General features: G+C 46.1%; 1 protein-coding gene across 2 annotated transcripts in view; it reads left to right on the top strand.

Annotated features, from left to right (window-relative positions):
* The window catches only part of PLXND1 (plexin D1), a 123,508-nt gene that overhangs the window by 62,851 nt on the left and 38,808 nt on the right, over positions 1-21,849 (top strand). For both annotated transcript variants that reach the window (XM_073351269.1, XM_073351270.1), the window contains exons 13-22: positions 1,909-2,060; positions 3,308-3,407; positions 7,725-7,864; positions 9,238-9,405; positions 11,850-11,940; positions 12,293-12,568; positions 13,600-13,749; positions 18,765-18,879; positions 19,848-19,955; positions 20,873-20,985. In XM_073351269.1, the coding sequence (XP_073207370.1) occupies positions 1,909-2,060; positions 3,308-3,407; positions 7,725-7,864; positions 9,238-9,405; positions 11,850-11,940; positions 12,293-12,568; positions 13,600-13,749; positions 18,765-18,879; positions 19,848-19,955; positions 20,873-20,985 (1,413 nt within the window). The remainder of the gene's footprint in view (positions 1-1,908; positions 2,061-3,307; positions 3,408-7,724; positions 7,865-9,237; positions 9,406-11,849; positions 11,941-12,292; positions 12,569-13,599; positions 13,750-18,764; positions 18,880-19,847; positions 19,956-20,872; positions 20,986-21,849) is intronic.

Raw genomic sequence — 21,849 nt, 5'->3', positions numbered from 1 at the left:
TGTTCACCAATTTGTTATGTTGCCCATTCACCTGAAAACTCCAGACTAGCTCCAGATGCTATCTAGGTATCACTCACAGCTCTTGTCAGACTCTCCAAGGCCATGTGTTGTTTTGGGGAGATGGGAAAATCAAACGGATTCATGCTATTCATGCTGAGTGATTTTTCAGAATTAACCAGAAGATTCATTAGCTAGGAATAGTCATTAGAATGGGTACAGATAAAATAATAACCTGCACCCAAACACCCATCCACACATGCCCTGAAGCTATAGTGAGGTTCACAGTGTCTGGAGCATCTCTAAAACACACTGACATAAAGTTCACTCAAAGTCTAGATCTGGATCCCAACTTTCCCACTGTTCTGGAATCCTGGGTTTTGATTAGAGATAGGGGACTAGCCACCAACTTCCACTCCAGATGCAGAGTCCCAGAGAAGAGTGTGTGTTTGGGAAATACTAGGATCAACTTCATGGGAAGGGCCAAAATCTGGAGAGCAAAGATCCTACGGAAAACAGCTAATGAATCCACCAAAGCAGGGGACGAGCATACAGCTATCCACTCATAAGCAGAGTGCTGTAACATTGTGTGTATGTATTTTGTGTTTCCCATAACCCATTCCATCTTGTCACTATCACAGGCCCAACAGTGGGAAGGGAATGTTCTCTGATGAGCCTCCCCCCGCCTACATATAAAATATTATCAGCTCCTTGCCAAACAAATAATGGAAACAAACCACAAGAATTCGGGTTTCAGGATGTCACAGGATTGTGATGCTATTTCCTTAGCAGACACTGGGCATTGAATCTAAATCCTCCATCACAGAAACATGCCAGCTTTGCTGCAGTGTTTACAGAGTCATCCTCAGGAGAAGGAGAACAACTGTATAGGGAAGGGGCACTGAGCATAGTAGTGGAATATTATCAGCCGTAACCAGCTTGTCGGAAGAAGGAGCCTCCGTTCTTGACCTTCCACCCCCTGGCTTACGTCATGTTGTGTTGGCAGCAGCAACAGTGAGGGGCAAGCTGCAGCCTCTCCAAATACACTCTGAGAAAGGTTGATGTTACCAGGCAGCTTTTGCTGGCTTTATTTGTTGATAAGTTTGTTAAATGTAAAGGGCCTTTTCTAAGGGCAGTGTATTTAACTAGACCAGATGAATAATGAAATCAAAGCAGCCAAGTGGCTCACTGCAAAACAGACAGTAACAAAGCAAATCTCCCATGGATATGCAGTAAAATGACAGCTTGCAACCTTTCCGCTGTTTGCAGTGGTCCCATCCCAATGAAGCAGGGTGTAATATTCAATTGCGACAAAGTCACAACGTGATTCAGTAGGAGGCAGTCTGCTCTCTGACTCGGGATCAGTGCCCCAGTATGATATTAGGGGAGGGGTACTTGTTCCCTGGCCAATGTCCAACTCGTTATGTATTTGTTTGTTTATTTGTTGAGCCTAGAGGCCCCCAGTCAAAGGTCAGGACCCCATTGTGCTAGGCATTGTCCACACACATAATGAAGGGATGGTCCTTGCCCCAAAGAACTAACAGTCTCAGAAGATTCTGCTGCTCCACTCTGTCTCCTAAATTGTTGTGCGGAGTTGCTGTGTTTCTCTCCAGAGGTGGCTGCATTTTCAATGGCAGCTGCAGTGATGTCTGTGCCCACAGAGGGCACCAGAGTCACCCGAGAATTGTAAGGCCTTTTTTTTCCACAAAGCTCCTGCAGGAAGAGCACGCCGAGGGGGCCCATGCATGTGAAGCTGGAGTGGCAGAGGCAGGACAGAATCAGATTAAACAGAGTGTACTCACACACACACACACGCACACAGAGGAACAGACATGACTTTGGAATCAAATCAAAAGGCTTTTCCGCAGTTCTGTTTTAACCCATTCCCCTTTTCCTTTGGCTCCTTGGCAGATTGAGCCCCTGAGTGGGCCCCTGGAAGGAGGAACTCTGCTCACAATAAGAGGAAGGAACCTGGGCCGTAGGTTCAGTGATGTCGTTAATGCTGTCAAGATAGGGAGTGTGAGATGTGCACCACTCTGGGACAGATACATGGTCTCTGAGGCGTGAGTAACTCAGGCTGAGCCACTGAAAATCAGGAGATTGTGCATAGGATTGTTTATTTTTTCCCTTTTTCAGTTAGCCAATTCCGCCCCTTCCCCTGTGATGGGGAAACGGCTGGCTGGGTGACGTTGATAGTGACCCATTCAGTTATGCATGCATGCACCCATAGTGGGGACTGATAGTTACCAGCATTGAGCTGCTTTTCAACCTAATGAGCAAGTTTGGTGGGGACTTAGTTTTTCTTCCCAGTGTCTACATGACATACAACCCCACCCCTATAATAGGCACTAACTGGCCACTCCTTAACAGTCTCCACCAAAGACTGAATGGGCCAAGGAGACTCCCAGAGAAGGGCTGAGGCCCCTTGGTGGGACGGTGTGGGGGAAGTGTGCACAGCTGCTGCCTGCAGAGAACCTGTTCAGAGACTGAATGGAGAACTTTGCCCCCCCGAGCTGTCAAACCGTTCGCCTTCATTACACGTCATGTCAGTACTGTCTCACTTCATTATTTTATAGCCTTCCCCATTATCACCTCCAGGCTTGAGAGGAAAGCTGAGGTGATTGTCTCCAGACTCCTTGGGAGTGAAATCCTCTACAAAAGCCTGAAAGCCCCTTTTCCCCCAGCCAGTTTCCAACAGAGATGGTTATATTAGGCTATGAACCAAGGTCTTGAAGAGCAGCAGGTCAGACAGCCCAGAATGCCCATGCTCTGAGGCAGAGTCTCCTGGCACCAACAGCTCCATGCCTGATTGACAAAGATTTTGCCCCTCATGCTGGACTAGCTGGACACTACTAATGAGAAGCTCCACCCATGCTCTGCTATTCAGCTGAAAGCAAGAGCAGGTACTAGCTAAATAACAGTGTCTTCCAGGGATCCCTGTACAAGGCCCCATATATCTGTGAGACCAGGATTGTTTGTTGAGCCTTTGGCTGTGTCTCTCCACTGAGCTTTTCCTTAAAATATCCCTCCGCAGAACTACTGTGGGGGCAGCGCAGGGGCAGCTGCAGTGTAAGCAGCAGGCAGACGTTCTTTCCAGGGTTGCCTTACCCTCCGCAAGGCGCCTATAGACAAGGTGGTGGTGAAAAGGCAGGGGGCTGGTCTGTGTTAGTACTTCCACCATTACTAGGCCCACCCGAGCTGCAAATGGTGCAATGGCGGCGGATCGCAAGGGAAAGCTCAGTCTTACTGAGCTCTGCTCTCTCTCTGTTCTGACCTCCCCTCTTTTTCCGTCTCTCTCTCTCTCCTGCAGGGTTGTATGCCGGACTGGAGAAGCTCCCTCTATATTTTCCGATGTAGTGACGGTTAACGTGAGCAGGGAAGGGAAATCAAGGGAGCGATACTCTTATGTGGTAAGTTGCCACCATCTCATTGAGCCCAAATTCATCTCTGGCGAGACTCTGATGCTCCACTGGCTTACATGAAGGAAGAACCTAGCTCACAGAGTCATGAGCCATCAGCGATGTTTTCAGCTATTCACTTTATGAGCCTCAGTGTGGCTGACTTTAGCTCCCTGTATCAAAACAAAATGCCAAGAAAGGGCTTCTGTTTCTTTCCACTCTGCATGTTAGCCCTCACATCACCATTTCCAGCCAGGAGAGGGGCACATGCCCAGAGAAGTTTGCCAACATTCCCATCATTCTCTGTCCATGTTTTTTCCTCCTTGCTTTCAACAGCAATCCCACAGTATGTGCACAGTACAAGGTAGATAGTCTTGGGGAGCATAGGATCTCCCAGTTCTCTTCCTCAGCTTCTTCCTGGCTTCCATTTTGTTACTGTCACCATAGCCCAGGGGTGGGCAAACTTTTTGGCCTGAGGGTCACATCGGGGTTCTGAAACTGAATGAAGGGCCGGGTAGGGAAGGCTGTGCCTCCCCAAACAACCCAGCCCCCGCCCACTACCTGCCCCCTCCCACTTCCCGCCTGCTGACTGCCCCCCCTCAGAACCCCTGACCTATCCAACCCCCCCGGTCCTTGTCCCCTGACCGCTCCCTCCCGGGACCCCCCGCCCCTAACTGTCCCCCTGAGACCCCACCTCAATCCAACCCCACCTGCTCCCTGTCCCCTGACTGCCCCGACCCCTATCCACACCCCCGTCCCCTGACAGGCCCCCCGGGACTCCCACGCCTATCCAACCCCCCTGGTCCCCGTCCCCTGACTGCCCCCTGACATCCCCTTGCCCCTTATCCGATTCCCCTCCCCCGCTCCCCGCCCCCTTACCATGCCGCTCAGAGCACCAGGACTGGCAGCCCAGTTCTGAAGGCAGCACCCTGCCAGCAGCAGCACAGAAGTAAGGGTGGCAAAACCATACCGTGGCGTATTTACTTCTGCGGTGCTGCCTGCAGAGCTGGGTGGCTAGAGAGTGGCGGCTGCTGACTGAGGGCCCAGCTCTGCAGGCAGCAGCGCAGAACTAAGGGTGGCAACATCGTACCATGCCATCATTGCCTCTGTGCTCCTGCTGCTGGCTCTGCCTACAGAGCCGGGCTCCCGGCCGGTCGCCACCGCTCTCCAGCTGCCCCGCTCTGCAGACAGCAACGCCACCAGCAGCAGCGCAGAAGTAAGGGTAGCAATACTGTAACCCCCCCTACAATAACCTTGTGACCCCCCCACAACTCCTTTTTGGGTCAGGATCCCTACAATTATAACACCATGAAATTTCAGATGTAAATAGCTGACATCAGGACATTTATGATTTTTAAAATCCTATGACTGTGAAATTGACCAAAATGGACCATGCATTTGGAAAGACCTTAGCTATGTGACCTCACAGACAAGTACTTAGGCCCAGATTTTTAAAGGTTAGTTGTGTGCAGGTGTAGTTGTCAGCTAACCTGTGTGATGTGTAGCAGGTGTTTCTCAAGACCTCTTTTGATTAACATTGTTCAGTAGCCCATGGAGATGGTCATCCTTCTCTAGTGGTCTGAAAGAGACCAGTGCTTCTCTTACCTTTATGACCAAGTCTCAGGTCAAACCCATTAGTTAGTATCCCAATGCCGTTTAGGGCAAGCCAATTGGAATGATTCGTATGCCAAGTGCATGCTACTTTACTATAGTTCTTTGGGTTTGTGCTATGGTTTTGATTGGAATAGAGTATATAATTGTCCCAGCTTCTAGAGGCCTGAAATAAGATGTCACCTGTCATTACTTCCAGCAGGTTGATTTTGGTTCCCCTCCAGCTCAGTGGAAGTGCACTGGGATCCTAGTGTCAGTAGGTTCAGGTTCCAGTAGGTGTTAGATTTTTCACATCCAAAATGTCCCACAAGGGCGGAGCTAGCTAGGTGAGAGGCATATTCATGTGATGTGATATAAGGGTAGTGCAGACTGCAAATGCTGGTAAGATCCAGTTGCTTTTTCTGCAGAGTTTGGGATTTCTAGAGAATCATGAGTCTCCAGGATGTGTCTTTTGTAATCCAGAAAAGTAGACCTCACAGCATATCAGCTGTATTGGTGACACAGAGGTGAAAGAGGGTAAGGAATGGAGGCAGATGTGCTCTTTCTTTTTAAGTTGTTTTTGGTGTGTTTGAGGAAGACCTCTTGCGAAACATCTGCAAAAGCAACACCAACGAAAGAAAGAAAATCAACTGCCAGCACCCTGAGCTGCATTCATGAGAGCCCTACATTCCTGGCCACTGACCAGACTTGTGTCTGTGGCTACACCGCTAGGCAGAGAAAACAGGAGGAGCCATTTTTCTGTTCCTCTCACAGGAAGGAGGCTGTCTCATCATCAGCTGCTTCCCTCAGCCTGGGCTAGGAAATGGAACAAAAAATGTGGAGACTGAAATCCCGGGGTCAGGACCTGAATGTATGTAAAGAAAAGATTGGGTTAAATAGTGCCCTACAAAGTGTTGGGTATTGCAGCTGAAACAACAACTGTGTTTCGCCCCAGAGGTAGCTGCATTGCACAGCTGAGCGATTTGATTCCTCTTTGTCAGTTCTGCTCTCACGTAAATATGGAGTGTAAAACAGCTCTCACCATGTAAAACTGGCCTAGGTGAGATCTGAATTCCAGAACTGCTAGTGATCTACCTGAAAATGTCTAAGAGTCCCAGAAAATCCTTTGTGAGAAGCTGAAATGGCTTCCACAGGGATTGTTCTGTTCTGAGGGTTACAAAGTCCTAGTTAGGAACACATAAAAGAGGGGGAATTCATCTCTACTTTAACTCCATTGAGTTTGCACCAGAGAGAAATTTGGCCCTTTGATTGTGCCAGGGCATTCGTGCCAGGGCAGTCTAGCCAGGTCCCTGAGTAGAGCTGAACTTTCAAGAGTTACTGTGGAAAGTAACAATGCTACCAGCTGGTGATAAAGCTGCAAGTGACAGACCCCAGCTAATGGGGTGGGATTGGGCTGAGAGCTTGAGGGGCTTGGTGGGCACAAATAATCTTCTATGTTATATTTTGTACTATATCTTTTAATATATGAGGGAGGAGCCCCATGCATGGGATGGCTGCCTAAAGGCTTTGATCCATTTAAATTAACAAAATAAATACTGTAGAAATGGAAGACAATCAGAAACCCCAGGGGAAATGGCTATAGAGGAATACAATCCATCCCAGTGTGTGTGACAAGGACAAGAAGAACTTGTAATATAGCAGGACAGTACGGCTGGAATTAACAGGAAAAGACATTAGTACCATGGGACAGTAAGCGGTTTAACAATATTTGCTGCTATCAGCTTGCATGTATTTTTCTCAGTAATATACAATGTCTGTAGTAGGGCTGAGGTCTCCACAGTATCGTATATGCTCTGCAACCCTGCACATCTGGTTCCTCAAGGATGTTGTAGCTCTTTTACAGGGAACCACAGAATGCTCTGTAAAATAACTTAAAACTTATTTTTCATGCCCTGTGTACTGTTCATGCCCAGTGTACTGTTCATGTTCATGCCAGGGCAGGGAAGCTACCCAGTGAACTTGCTTTTGGAACTGCATATGGGAGCCACATGGCATCCATTGTGTTCTCCAAATTCTATTGGGCAGCAAAGCCTTGAACCTTGAATCTCAGTAAAATTTCCAAGGGGCTGCAAATATAAATAATGCACTTGTTAATTTCAGTTGCTTCCAATGGGGAGAGAGGAAGGCAGAGGGAAATGCTGAGGGGCAAACCAACTCAGTGGCTTCCCTGCTGGGAGCTGTCACCCCTAGAGATCTGGGTTTGAAACCTGACGCAGGGAAATGAATTTGATGTTTGATTATCCAGACCCAGATGGATGCATGCCCAGATCACAAAACCACCATCCAACATGGCTTTACAGGTAGCCTCCCTCTCAGGTGGGAGTTGGACCAAAGGAGATGTTTTCCTTATTGATTGGACACAAGCCATTAAATTCGGATCTGGATCCACACAGTCCCAAGGTTCAAGGGAATTTGAATTCAGGGTTGTGGTTTGTGCCTATCTGTGGTTTTTAGACTAGGACTCAAGCATATCTGTAGATTGGAGGCCTGGAGGGTGGCTCCGCTCCTCACTTCAGAGAGGTGTAAGTAGCCTGTGTGATTTGGTCTCTCCCTTTGTTCGGTAAAGGAGCCAGCTAGATCTTTATCTGTGATGGTGGTGTTACAGCACTGGCAACATCTGACTAAATGGAGCTTGTGTCCAGATTACCACATTATGGGGTTACTGGGGTTAGGAAACTGCTGAAAAATCTCACCTTTCTTTCCCCTTTCTTTTTCTAGCTCCCTGAGGTGCAGTCCGTGGCTCCAAGTGCTGGCCCTAAAGCTGGAGGCACCAAAGTAACCATCAGCGGGAGTAATCTCAGTGTAGGATCTGATCTCCGTGTCCTGGTCAATAGCACTAAACAGTGCACAGACCTCACGTAAGTGCTGTCTGGAGACGACCCATGTTACTGTGTTATTGGGCTGGCACTTGGGACTTGCTGTAGATACACCAATGAGCAGGAGTCTAAAAGAGCCTCAGCTAGTAGGAAGGATCATATTGTTATAGCAACTGACCAGAGAGTTGGCGTTTAGAGGGAGTCCATTGAGCACTGCTGCCAGCTGGCATGATGGCTTACGGCCAAGGAGCCAATGACACCTTCTTAAAAGTAGCATCCAAATTTATCCTCTGAGCTGCCCCCTCCTCCATCCCAGTTGTCATGAGCAGTCTTGTGCTTTGCCAGTGTGGTAACATTGAGTTGTCATGTGGCCACTTGACTTAAGGATGTAACACTGAGTTGTCATGTGGCCACTTGACTTAAGGATGTAGCGAGTTTCTCCTGTAGGACAAGTGCAGGAAGTTGACAGTCATAGTTATCACTGAGGTGCAGTGGCTGCAATCCAGCAGTGGCAGAGGTGATAAGTACAGTTGGTAAAGTACTCTGAGTCATATGTAGTCTTGTGGTTATACACACAGCCCTAGGAGTTAGGTTGTCCTGCTTCTAGTCCCAGCTCTGTTAGATACTTGCTATGGAACCTTGATCAAACTGCTTAAGCTAAAAAAAAAAAATGTAAAGTGTCCAATAATTTTAAATCTACTTATTTTACACACATTCCATATATATTTTAACCCCAGATGAAATAAATTCAGCCATTCTGTGCATGCACCTTTGCTGAGTAATCATGTGGTCTTGTTACAGGGTCCACTGTCTGTCCTTTGCCATCCCCACCCCACAGTTTTCTTGTCTCAGTGTTGCATCTTGTGTCATTTCAGTTGTAAGCTTCTCAGGGCAAGGACCTTATGCTGTTTATTGTACTGCAAGGCACACTATTTGATGCTGTAAAAATAACAATGTTGGGTGCCTCCATTTTGGGATGGCCACTTGGGAACACCAAGGTGTCTCACGTCAGGTTGCCAAAAGAGGAGTCACCCCAAAACAGCTGCCAGTTTTTAGATCATTGGCCTCAGTTTCCTCATCTGCGAAATGCTGATGTTAGCACCTCTCCCATGGGAATGGGAATGGTGAGATGAAATCCATTGCTGTTGGTTGGTGCTTTGAGATCCTCCAGTGGAAAGCATCTAGAGTGCAAAGTATTTCCACTGTTAAAGGCACTCTCTAAAGACAATTCCATTATTGGAGGTGTGGAGCAGCTACATGGCTTTGTGCTGCTTGCTGCACCTGAATGCCAAACCTGAGGCTGTTCACCCCGCTGCCAACACTGGGGCTGTGGGAATAGGTCTCTGCTGCCTCATGTCATGCACTCTCTGTTCAGCTGTTGAGCTCTGCAGCTTGCTATGTCTTTCTCTTTCCAGTCGAACTGCTACCACCATCACATGCACCATGCCGGCCGTGGAGCTCACTATGGCTGTGCGAGTCTGTGTCCAGTTTGAGAACAAGTCTTGCATCAATGATAACATCACGTTCAAGTATGAGAGAAACCCGATTATAACAGATATCAACCCGAAAAGGAGTCAGATCAGGTGAAGTGTGTTGAAATGTGTTGTTTATTTTGCTGAATGCAAACGTGAATGCAGTACTCATCAAAGCGAAGAGCTAACAGGACTGGAACAACAGAGGTGCTGCAGGTCTGAGTTAGGGTGCATAGACACAGCTGTCTGACCCTGAGATTGAAGTGGGGGTGCTGCTGGTCACAACTGAGGTGCAGAGCTGAATAGTGACCTCAGGGGAAGAATGCCTGAGGATTTTGCAAGTCAGGACTGAGGGCTTTGGCAAAGCAGTGTGGTGTCCCCAGGGTTGGAATACCAGGAGCTATCACAACTCAGGACTACGGTGCATTGGCAGAGCTACATTGAGGAGTTATGCAGACACCTGCTGGCTGTGGTCCTAGTTCTAGCCAGTTTCTCTGAAATTCACACGGGAAATGGAAGAAAAGCATTGACTGTCATCCTTAGTAACTTTACTGCCTGTCTTCTTCTACACCTTGTAGGTGCCTTATGGAAGTTCAAGTGGGGGCCTACATCTATACTGCAATAAAACACCCATGGCCGGAACGTCAGCTGGCTCAGGCTGTGGGGCTATAAAATGGGAATGTAGATGTTTGGGCTCCGGCTGGAGCCTGGGCTCTGGGGAGGGTGGGGAGGGTCCCAGCCTCCCCAGGCTGCAGCCCAAACATCTACACTGCAATTTTATAGCCAACAGCCTGAGCCCTGCAAGCCTGAATCAGCTGACATGGGCCAGCCGTGGGTGTTTTATTGCAATGCAGACATACCCTCTGAGTCTTAGGATTCTGACTGGCAATAATACTGAAGGCAATCAACTGAGATTTGTAATTTTGTGTTTAAATGGCTCCTAATGCCACCACTTTTCACTTTTAAAGCATGTTACTTTGGTTTCATTTGTCTCCCCGGAGCCTTTGGACTTCCTGTTGCTTTTGGATTTCTCTGTGAAATCCCAACTCACTTAGCAGTAAAATCTGAAAGTGCAGAGCCTGCGTCTGACCACAGAAATCTGAGAATCCAGCACCTGAGCCTCCTCTCTAAAATGCCATGAAAACAACACCTTCAGAAAGTATGGAGGCTACTATGACTACAAGAGTCCGATGCTATCTACAGCCTGCCCAGCAGAGCCATGACTCAGATCAGAAGTGCAATACCAAGGCTACAGGCTGTGTGAGAATGCACATCAATGACACACCCAACCCTCGGCTTCTCACGTGGAGTTTTATCAGTCTCAGGACTGGTGAATGGCAAGAGCTGTATCTAAACACAGAGTGACAAAATGTAGAGGCTTACATCCAAAAAGTAACCCACCAGGGCATTTCTCATTAAATTGGAAACTGTTTTTTGAACTTCCTTTGGTTTCCAAATAATACAATGTTGGAAACTTGATGGAAGTTGTTTTTTCCTGGTGTGTACACACCACTCTGTTAATGCAGAGCTACTCACAAGGGTTGGGCTGTGCATAGTGGTTTGTTTTGTAGGGTTACTTGTGAATATTGTTCACACTGATTTGTTATTGTAGGATTATTTATGAATTCTCTCAATACTAATATGTTGCTGTAGATATGATCATGAAGTACAAGTAACTCAGCAGATAGCTGGATCTAATTTGGTTTATGGCATTACTAAATTATCAATATGATGAGGAGTAAAGTTGTTTTAAAAGGCCGTAGATCCCAAACAATTACACAGACTTGGCAAGAGCCTAACAGGGACAATAAACATAAGTAACAACAACATACTACAATTTATAGCCGTTTTAAGGGCTTAAGAAGGCCCTGACTATAAGGACACTAGAGACAAGGCACTGAATATATTGAACCTGTTGGACATTAGTGGATAAATCACTACCCACCCCCCACTTCCCAGACTAGTTACTTGATATCACCATGTCATTAAAGCAAATAGAACATGAAATGGGGGAAATGAAAAGCCACATACAGGGCAAAGCCTGGGTGCAATTGCTGTTCAGCTGAAGACAGGAGCCACTTCTCCCTTCCTCCCTCCCTCCCAGTGAAGCATGTGCCACAGCCATCTCATTGCTCTCTTTAATTGCTTGCACATTGACAGCACCTCATGCCACAGACAGCAGGTCCAAAACACAAATGAATTGTCACAGGGTTTGGTTTTTTTCCTAAATCAAAAATAACATTTTGAAAAATGCTGAATTTGTGTCAGTGTAACGGGCTGCTTGGCCCACCCAGTACTTAGCCCTTCTTTGCTAAGCTAAAAAAAATGAGTAAGTCCTAATTCATCTAAGTATCGAGCTAGATATGTGCTAACCTTTACATTGCTGGCCCCTGGGTAACCTGCTCTGCTGTAATCATCACATGTTCATTACTGAAACAATATGCTATTCCCTGTATATTTGTGCATTTTCCCTGCCTATATCTGGTTAGTCTGGCAGCATATATGTTGTCAGTGATACCTGCGCTCTCTTTCTCACCTCTTTCTTATTTTCCCAGTGGAGGCAGGATCATCACTCTTGGAGGACATGGCTTTTTGATGGTTCAGAATGTGTCGATGGTGGTTCACAGCATCGGGAAAGAACAAACAGTAAGTGTCCTGCATTAATGCAGCTCAAAGACACTGAACCGGGTTGTCTGCCTGGTGACTGGGGAGGTTCTGAATAATAATCTACCAGCTATAAAAGCATTGGACCTGGTCTCTAACCCTTGCTGTTGATGGGGCTGTAGCTGGGATGAATGTTATGTTCCTTAGCTCAGAAGCATGTCAGACCTAAGTTATGCCCATGCACTGCAATTATTATTATTAATGTTTACAGTGCCATCCTATCTGAGGTTGCCGCAGCTGCTTGAGGGCTCTGGGCCTCTCAGGACATTTGCTGACACATGACTGAGACTTGGGTTTATCCATTTTTGATGCACATGCTCTTTCCTGCTTTCAGAACTGTAAGGTTCACACCGACACTATGATTACCTGCCCCTCTCCAGCTGCCTCCAACCTCACTGTGGGGAGCAAGCCAGCACTGGTGGACTTCTACATCAATGGACGCCTCTACATGGACGACAGGCTGGCTCCCGATGAGTACATGTACCCTGAGGAGGCCCAGCACACCAGCAAGTTCGGCCTGGAGTACTACGCCAACCCCCAGTTCTTCACAGCCAAGAAGGAGAAATGGATCAAGCACCATCCTGGGGAACCCCTGACTCTGGTTATACATGTAAGAGACTAACACAGGGCCTCCTGGATTTTTGGCTTTAAGACTTTACACTAGGATGTCACCATTTTCTCACTGTGAGGTTCTTGAGTGGGTAGGTTGACTAGATACCATAGTGGGTGATGAGTTCCTTATAAATGCAATAGAGAGAAGGCATGAGGGGTGAAAGGAGGGATGGGTGTAGGTAGGGGATAAGGGGGAAGGAACTCTCAGAGGAGTGAACAGTTCATTCCCAAGGGTAATGCTAAATTCTGATGAGCCTGCAGTCTCCTACTGAACAGATTAGGGTGTTGGAGTATGTAGCCTGGCCAAGTGATGCCTTAGAGGGATGGATTATGATACCCTAGTACTGTATTTGAAGGATGTAGCAGCAAGGAGGGAGACAAAGCACTGGATATAGTTGGAACAGACCAAGTGACCAAAGGGTCTTTTCCATATCTAATGTCCATGATTGTGGAGATTGGTTCTTGTAGAAATGGGCTTTGAATTCTTTGATGGCTACTGTGTTAAATTAACAAGGAAGTCAGGGCAAACCAAGACTGAGTGGTTTGGACAATGTACAAGTTTAAAAGCCCTCGTTTGTTGTAGAACGTCTTCACTGAGTGAAGCATACTTCAAAAATACTCTCTTCCTCTCTCTAATCTAATGCAGCCATCCACAAGCTATCAAGCCACCCCGTTTCTCTCCCGCCCCATATAGTCTCTCTGATATGTATTTGCCATGCACAACCAGAGCAGATCAAAGACAGTATTTTCCAAGCTTTGCCAGGGCATTTGTCCATTCCATGTGCCACACTGGAGATGGCGAGGGACTGGAAACAGGAAAATGAGGAATGGGTGGAGGTTGGATTTCCCATAGAAGGTTGGAAAAATGGAAGATGTCAGCAGAGAGGGAGGGCTTTCCCAGGGCTGGACTGGTGGCAGGAGGTACAGGAAGTTTACTAGGGCTTCCACAAAGAAGCCATTGCAAGTGGGCCTGACGCTCGGGGGACTGACTAATTCACTTTGTTGTCCTGGTTTTGTTTTTGTAATTAGAAAGAGCCTGACAACCTGAGCCTGGAAAGCGATGAGTACCAAGTGAAAATTGGCCTCATTTCCTGTGAGATACAGATTGTTTCAGACAAAGTCATTCACTGCTCAGTCAACGAGTCACTGAGCACATCGGAAAGACAGCTGCCCGTGACGGTGAGTGCCACAAGCCAGGATGGTCTGAGCTTGCAGGATGAGAGCACTCTGTGTCTTGAACTTAATATATCAGGGAACCCGCATGTTAGCCTCAGGATTCCCTTAGCACTTGCCTGTGCAAAGCACTAAGTGAACACACCGCTGGGAACAATTCTACAATGGCTGAAGAGGGGTGGGCTAGATGAATGGACAGGTCTTTTCCACCTCTCCTCTCTGAGGGTGAAATACTGACCAGTGCTGAGCACCAGCACCTTCCATGGGAGTTACTGGGACTGAGCATCTCTCAGCATTTAGCCTAATGATTCTGTGACATCTAAAGTATGGAGAAGGCAGCCATTTCTCTGCAGGTTCTGGGGTGCTGACAGCCAAATGATGGCACTTGCTCCTGGTGGGTTCATTTGAGAAATGGCTGGTTGCACTATAAGCTGTAGAGGGAAGTCCCCCAGTTCCAGCAATGAGTGTAAAATCCTACTGTCACTCGATCCTTCGCCACTAAAAGGTTTTGCTCTGAATGGCCCATGTGAAATGAGTTCAGCAGTTCCCAGCCCAGTTACTGGTGGTCAGGCCCCCTTGTTATCAGCGTCAGCAGACGAGCAGGGATTGAATGGGAATGCGGACCTGAATGCCCCTCTCAGTCCTACAGTGGCAGAGGAGAAGTGCAGTGGAGGGGGCAGCACTGGGAAGCTCACATTGCCACTGCCCATCTGCAGCTGCTCTGCAGATAAAAAGAGGAATTCAGTCATCCCCTGGGCCATCGGTCTGGCATCTTTCCCCAGCACTAGATCATCTCACTGGCCTGTCTCGATCTGATGGAACTCAAGGGACAGGATCCAAGGCCGTTCTGATGTCAAAGCAGCTCTCAACTGTTCTTGGGAGGGTTTGTGTTTGTGGCTTTACTATTGTTCCTTACTCCTTTTTTTCCAGAGGGCGTCCCTAATTGTATGCCTTTGCCTTCAGCTTTCACTTCATTTATAGCCCTTGGCTCCTCAGGGGTGAGATTAAAGCTGTTCACAGTTGGAGACAATGTCTCCACCTGTCTCAACCGCCTGAGAACCTATAGCCTTCATCCCAACTGATTCTTTTTCCAGTAAATGTGTCCATAATAAATTTGCAGGGACGTGTGGCTTAGGGGGTAGGAAGAGCACAGAGGGATTTGAAGAATGTGTGGCCTGATGTTCCCCAGAAACAGAGTACTTCAGAAGCAACCCCACTGCTTCTATGCGGGGAGGCTCCTTATTCATTGCTTATGGCCTTCGTGTTTGACGGTCTATGCAAAATCAAAACAAACAAATGCAGAAGTAGCAGAACCCAGGATTTCCTAAGCCATTGTTAATGAAAACAGGAAAATTTTTTTTTTCTTTTTAGTGGGAACTGAAAAATGGGAAATTCTTATTTTAGAAAAAACCTGGTCTTGTGATACACATCTTGCTAGCTTTGGTTTCAACAGCAAGCTTTCTGGTTAATGCCTTGGGGGTGCCCAGAATGTAGATAAACAAGGGAATGATACATGTTACTAAAGTCACAGCTGGTTATTAGCAGTGTAATGCAGTAGAGGTGCAACTAGATATTGGGGCAAATCTTTCCATTTGGATGGCTAAATGTGAGTTTCATACAGCTGTCTAAATGGTAGGACTTGCACCCATAATTAGTTGTGCGTGCAGCTGTTTCTGCACAAAGGAAGGCTGCCCTTTAAAATTGTGGCTCAGTATGGGTGAAATTCTCCTGATCCTGATGATGACCCTTGACTAAGCTTGTCTGCAAGTCTCCCATAAAGTCAATGGAAGTTCTGCCCATGTAGGGAGAGCAGCATGTTAGAGATGTTGCTTTGACAGCAGAATTTTGTCCTACAGCAGAATTGTACTCTACACCCCCACTCTGTGGTAAAGTAAGGAAACCACAGTTTAACCTTGACCCAAATGCGCTCCAGCCAATAGACTGTGCCTATAAAAAGGATTTTTAATAGATCTGTACAAAAAATCCAAAAGACCTTAAGGGGCCTTCAAACCCATTTTAGTTCACTGCAGAATCATTTAAACACTGAAACTGGGATTTCTGCTTCTGGCAATAATGCAAATTTGTCCCAGTCTAGCTAAAATAAAAAAATCCAGAATGTAAAATGCAGATTTATCTTTCCTCATTAGAACTTTTTTAGACAAAACACATGAAAACCTCACTACAGTGTTCAGAGTAACAGCCATGTTAGTCTGTCTTCGCAAAAAGAAAAGGAGTACTTGTGGCACCTTAGAGACTAACCAATTTATTTGAGCATGAGCTTTCGTGAGCTACAGCTCACTTCATGCATCCGATGAAGTGAGCTGTAGCTCACGAAAGCTCATGCTCAAATAAATTGGTTAGTCTCTAAGGTGCCACAAGTACTCCTTTTCTCACTACAGTGTGTATTGCTTTATAGTGGCTGTCTGATGAACACCCTCAATAGATGCATAAAGCCTGTAAAGGTGCGGGGTGGGGAGTATACGTACATACCTATGTGCTCAAGGAATCTCTGTCTTCTGTAAACATTTTTTCTAATATAAGCAATAAATACAGCTGAAGAGTCCCTTCCTTGCCAGCTACAACAGGGCTATCATATTACTCAAGAACATTTTACAGCACCAGGTTACTAGTAAAGTTCCTGCCATCGAAAACCACAGATTTTTGACACCTTTTGTAACTGAAATAAATCTCATCTAAAAAACTACCTGGTGGCATATTGGATTCAATAGATGAATAGATAAGAGGGTTAAATGCACTCAAGACAGGACTAAGTCATAACTTGACCATCCCTGACAAGTGTTTTTCTAACCTGTTCTTAAAAACCTCCAAAGATGGAGATTCTGCAACCTCCCTCGGTAATTTGTTCCAGTGCTTAACTACCCTGACAGTAAGATTTTTGTAATGTCCAACCTAAACCTCCCTTGCTGCAATTTAAGCCCATTGCTTCTTGTCCCAACCTCAGAGATTAAGAAGAACATTTTTTCAGCCTCCTCCTTGTAACAACCTTTTATGTACTTGAAAACTGTTATCATGTCCCCTCTCAAGCTTCTCTTTTCCAGACTAAACAAACCCAGTTTCTTCAATCTTCCTCACAGGTCATGTTTTCTAGATCTTTAATCATTTTTGTTTCTCTCCTCTAGACTTTCTCCAGTTTGTCCACATCTTTCCTGAAGTGTGGCTCCCAGAACTGGACACAATACTCTAGTTGAGGCCTTATCAGTGCGGAGTAAAGGGGAAGAATTACTTCTCATGTCTTTACAACACTCCTGCTGATAGATCACAGAAATTATGCTTGTTTTTTTGCAACAGTGTTACACTGTTGACTCATATATTTAGGTTGTGATCTACTCTGACCCCCAGATCCCTTTCTGCAGCACTCCTTCGTAGGCACTCATTTCCAATTTTGTATGTGTGCAATTGATTGTTCCTTGTGGAGTACTTTACATTTGTCCTTATTGAATATCGTCCGATTTATTTCAGACCATTTCTCCATATGGGTTTGTTCAGTGGATCATCATAAGATCACTGCACCCCGCCCTCCTCAAGCTCACTTTGTTTTTTGCTGGAGTTTCTTTCTTCTCATTCCTTTGGAGAAGTGAAACTCAGTTTCCAGAAGTGAAACCATGGTATGAGGCCATATTTTCTTTCTTGTAAAGATGCTAGTTTTCTCTTGTATCCCATAAATATTAATGAGTTAAACCCCACAATCCCCTGGGAGGCCAGAGTGTTTGGCCTCCCCATTATACAAGTGGGGAAACTGAGGCACATGGGGATTGCCCGTGGTGTCACAGGAAGTGTGACATATGACCCAGCAATAGAACCAATGTCTCCTGACTCCCTGTCCTGTGCCACAACCACAAGACAATCAGCCCCCTGTTAGTACTATGATTAGTTATTTTCATTTTTTATTTTATTTTTGTCTCAGTATCTTTCAATTCTTACGCTTCTCTCACTAACTGATAGCAGTTCTGCATTCACGGCAGGTCTGGGTGGAAAGTACAGTGGAACTGGGTTAAGAATTGTACCTATTTGACTGGAAGTTCTTCAGGGCAGGACTGCCTTTTATTTTGCACTTAGCACAATGCAGCCTTGACCCTGATTCAAGCCTGTAGGCATTACCACAATATAAATGATAACTAATGCTGGTGAAAGAAAAGGAGTACTTGTGGCACCTTAGAGACTAACAAATTTATTTGAGCATAAGCTTTCGTGAGCTACAGCTCACTTCACTGAATGCATCCGATGAAGTGAGCTGTAGCTCACGAAAGCTAATGCTCAGATAAATTTGTTAGTCTCGAAGGTGCCACAAGTACTCCTTTTCTTTTTGCGGATACAGACTAACACGGCTGCTACTCTGAAACCTGTCATAATGCTGATGAGGATGCTGGGCATTGGCCTCATGAGCAGAAGGCTCTTTAATAAGGCTGGTCTCTTAGGTAGGTTTCACTGTATAAAGTGAATGGGTTTGTGCATCTTAGCCCCATGGACCCCTGCTGGATAGAAGCTATAAAATTTGTGTAAAACCTAACGGAGCTTCTCCCTGACTACACTGGATGGTGGCCACTATCTCTTGAATCCACATGAGTTTTACACCTGATATTGCCTGGTAACCAACAGCCTCAGCATCACATGTATGTGTCATTGCGAGTTGGCGAAACAGAGGCAGGGGGCCTGAGCCTGCTGTATGTCATGCCCATTTACACCAGTGTAACTCCAGCAACACCACTGAAGTTACTCCTGTTTTACATTGGTGTATGTGGGAGAAAAATCAGCCCTGTTAGGTGACACCCTTTCCACACACAGAGCACCTGCAGGCCTGGCCATGAAGAGCAGCTCATGGGCCCTGACATTGGACCCACACATGAGGACTAAAGATGTCTGAGCCAGCAAATTGCCAGTTCTGTTCTTTTGTTGTGATCTTTTGCCCCTGCAAAGCGTTTCCCCCTGTAGCAAGTTCCTGCTGATCTCCTAGTTGCTTGTTAACTACTGGGTGACTTTTTTTCCTTTGTATTCTTCTCTAGATCCAGGTTGGAAAATTCAACCAGACGATTGCTATGCTGCACCTTGGGGGAGGCGAGACAGCGATCATAGTCTCAATAGTCATCTGCAGTATCCTGCTGCTGCTGTCTGTCGTAGGTAAGGGAATGGAACATCCCTGAGCCACACTGATCCCTTCAGCTCTGTGGCATTGCCTTCACACATGGAAGTTTAAACGATTTACACTCCCAACTTTATTTTATATAAGGATGGGTCCCACCCCTGAATTGTGGAGTGTCCACAAGCTGGATCTAGAGCTCAGTTTTGTAGTCTGAGCCCTTCTTTAATTTTAAAGCCCCTTTCTCTGTCACCCAAATTCTTCACGAAGTTAAATAAAATATAATAACTGAGGGAAGGAAAAAATCGAGAGAGGTAGAACTCAATCATGGAGACCCTACTAACCATAGTAAAGGATGCATATCTGGAGCAGACACAACAAAGTCTACCAGTCTGGACATCGTTCTTGTTGGAAGTTGTTGAAAACAGATCTGTGTCATCTAGCTAGTTCATCTTTTCACATGCCCAGAATGATTGCAGCAAGAAAAACATTGTGTCATTGAAAATGAAGTGTTTCCAATAAGGATTTCATTTATTTTTAATAGAAGTTATTATATACTTTATTTATTAAATAATCTACTGATCATTGGAAACATATTTCTGGAGGCATAAGAGTGCTGAAGGACACACACGTTACAAAACAGGTGTTAAACCTTTTCACACACATTTTCATTAATCAGATGGAATTCATTAACATGCAGTAAGTCTGGTAATGTATGTAATGTGCAGGCCTAAATTTAATATGATAGTCGTTGAGTGATCATTTAATTCAAGCTGGTTTGATTTATTTATAAATAATCAGCAGCTGCCTGATCAGATGTGTATTTATTTCATAGTTGTTAAACTAAAAATGAATATTTGTTTTTTTTCTGTGTAGATATACTTCACAGTCTGTATTCTACTGACCTAAACTCCTCTCTACTCCCAGCTTCAATTTCCTACAGTATTCTTCTTCACTTGTGGGCCTAACCTTCTAAGCTTCCCCCCCCCCCCCTTTTTTTCTTCCCCAGGCCTGTTTGTGTTCTGCACTAAGAGCCGCAGGGCAGAGCGCTACTGGCAGAAAACCTTGCTCCAGATGGAGGAGATGGAGTCCCAGATCCGAGAGGAAATCCGCAAAGGTCGGTAACTGCCACTGGGGAAGGAGGAGGAGATGTGGGGACGGGAGTGAGGAGGCAAAGGAGCTCCGCTCCTGGAGTTTCCAGGTTTATTTGTCTTTTGCCACAAAACTGAAATCGGACTTGTAAGAACCCAGCAGGGGTGTGTGCAAGGAAAGGAGCTTCCTTCACCTTATACTCACCCACAGAAAAGTAGGGATGCCCATTAAGTAATCTGATTGAAACAGCTTCTCTTCGTGCTTTATAGTAGTGTTAAAAGCCCAGGAGCTACAACCTGAATTTCTGTAGCTTCCTTTCAATCGCCTGGGCTATGTGGGACTTGTGAGCAAGGTGTACTTCTCAGTGGGAGGAAGCATGGCGTAGTAGTTGAAGCACAGACCTGGGAGTCAGGAAATCTAGCTCTAGAGTTCTCAGCTCTGCCACTGTCTTGCTGTGTGGCCTTTGGCAAGTCACTTAATCTCTGCACCATCCGTTTCTCTAGCTGTAAAGTGGGGATAATGATATGTATGAGATCACATTAATGTTTATAAAATGCTTTATGAGCCTCCAGTGCAGGGAGCTACAGAAATGCCGTATGTTACTGCTTGGAGAAACAGTGGATAAGAGCTTCAGGTGCCTTCACTTATTGTCTTCTCAGTCTGTGACTCTCCATAGAATACACTGGAACCCTTGTGTTATAGACCAAACCCTGCAGGGCCTTTGTTTTGGAGGCAGTGGGAGTCTCGCCTGAGTAAGAACTGCAGGGTTTGGTGCATAATGCTGACAGTTAAGCCCCAGATACAGTCCATTGCCTCCCAGGGAAAAGGGTATGAAGAGGCAGAGATGATGAGTATATTGTATGCAAATGCCAGGCTTGTCACTCTCTGCTCTGGCTGATAGATTATTTCAGCCCTTTCAGTTTTGGGGTTTCTTTGGATCAGGTTTTGCTGAACTTCAGACTGACATGACAGACCTGACCAAGGAGTTAAACCGCAGCCAGGGGATCCCGTTCCTGGAGTACAAGCACTTTGTGACACGGACATTCTTCCCCAAAGTAAGACAGTCCCACATTTCATACACACCTAATCACTCAAATTCCTTCTCAACTAAATCATGGCTCTGTCTTCTCCCAGTAAAGGTTTACCGTACAACACAGTTATTCAGCTGCTATCATTTATTTCAGCCTTAATTATCATAAAAACCGTAGCCACAGCACCTCGGGCTATGAAACAGGGTCAGGCCTCGTCAGTACTTGGATGGGAGCCTTGCTTTGGTGAGACACTCCCCTCTGAGTCAGTACTGAACCAGTGCACCAGCAGGGTGTAACTGGGTGCCGCCATGCTGCTGCAGGTGCTGTCTCTGAGATGAGAAGCAAAACCAAAGTCCTCCTTAGCTGTGTGGTTTGAGACACCGCTACTGGTTCCAGTTGCGCCCCACTGTGCCAGGTGGGACTAACTGAGCCCAGGCATGGTTTCACTCCCAGGGGAAGAGACTGAGGTGGTATCCCACTATCATTCCACCTGGGGAGGGTCCTCCAGAGGATGTGGAGAACTTGTTTCACTGAGATGCCCCTCAGGGCACAAGCAGATAATGCTCACTATCCTTAAAATTCCCTTGGCACTTTTTCACAGGTGGAAAAACAATATCCCCAGTGTCCTGGCCCAGTTCCAGTCTGCGTATCGAATTCCCCCCCTCCAGTTTCACACCAGACACGATGCAATCCTTACTTCCAGTCATCAGCTGCTTTGGAGTGTTGCTATGCACTGTTAAGTAGCTGCCATATTTCACCCCAGAAGTAATTACATTTCTGTGGCAGAGAGTGAAATGATGATTTTTGTTTGCAATTTTTGCCAATTACTATTAATGTTTCTAAGATGTCCACCCCTGTGTGTACCTGGGCACTACATTCTTTAGGATG

Source organism: Lepidochelys kempii, chromosome 7 (genome assembly GCF_965140265.1).
Source record: "Lepidochelys kempii isolate rLepKem1 chromosome 7, rLepKem1.hap2, whole genome shotgun sequence".
Classification (NCBI taxonomy): domain Eukaryota; kingdom Metazoa; phylum Chordata; order Testudines; family Cheloniidae; genus Lepidochelys; species Lepidochelys kempii.
Note: the sequence above shows the minus strand (reverse complement) of the source record. Positions and strands in the feature narration are given on the sequence as shown.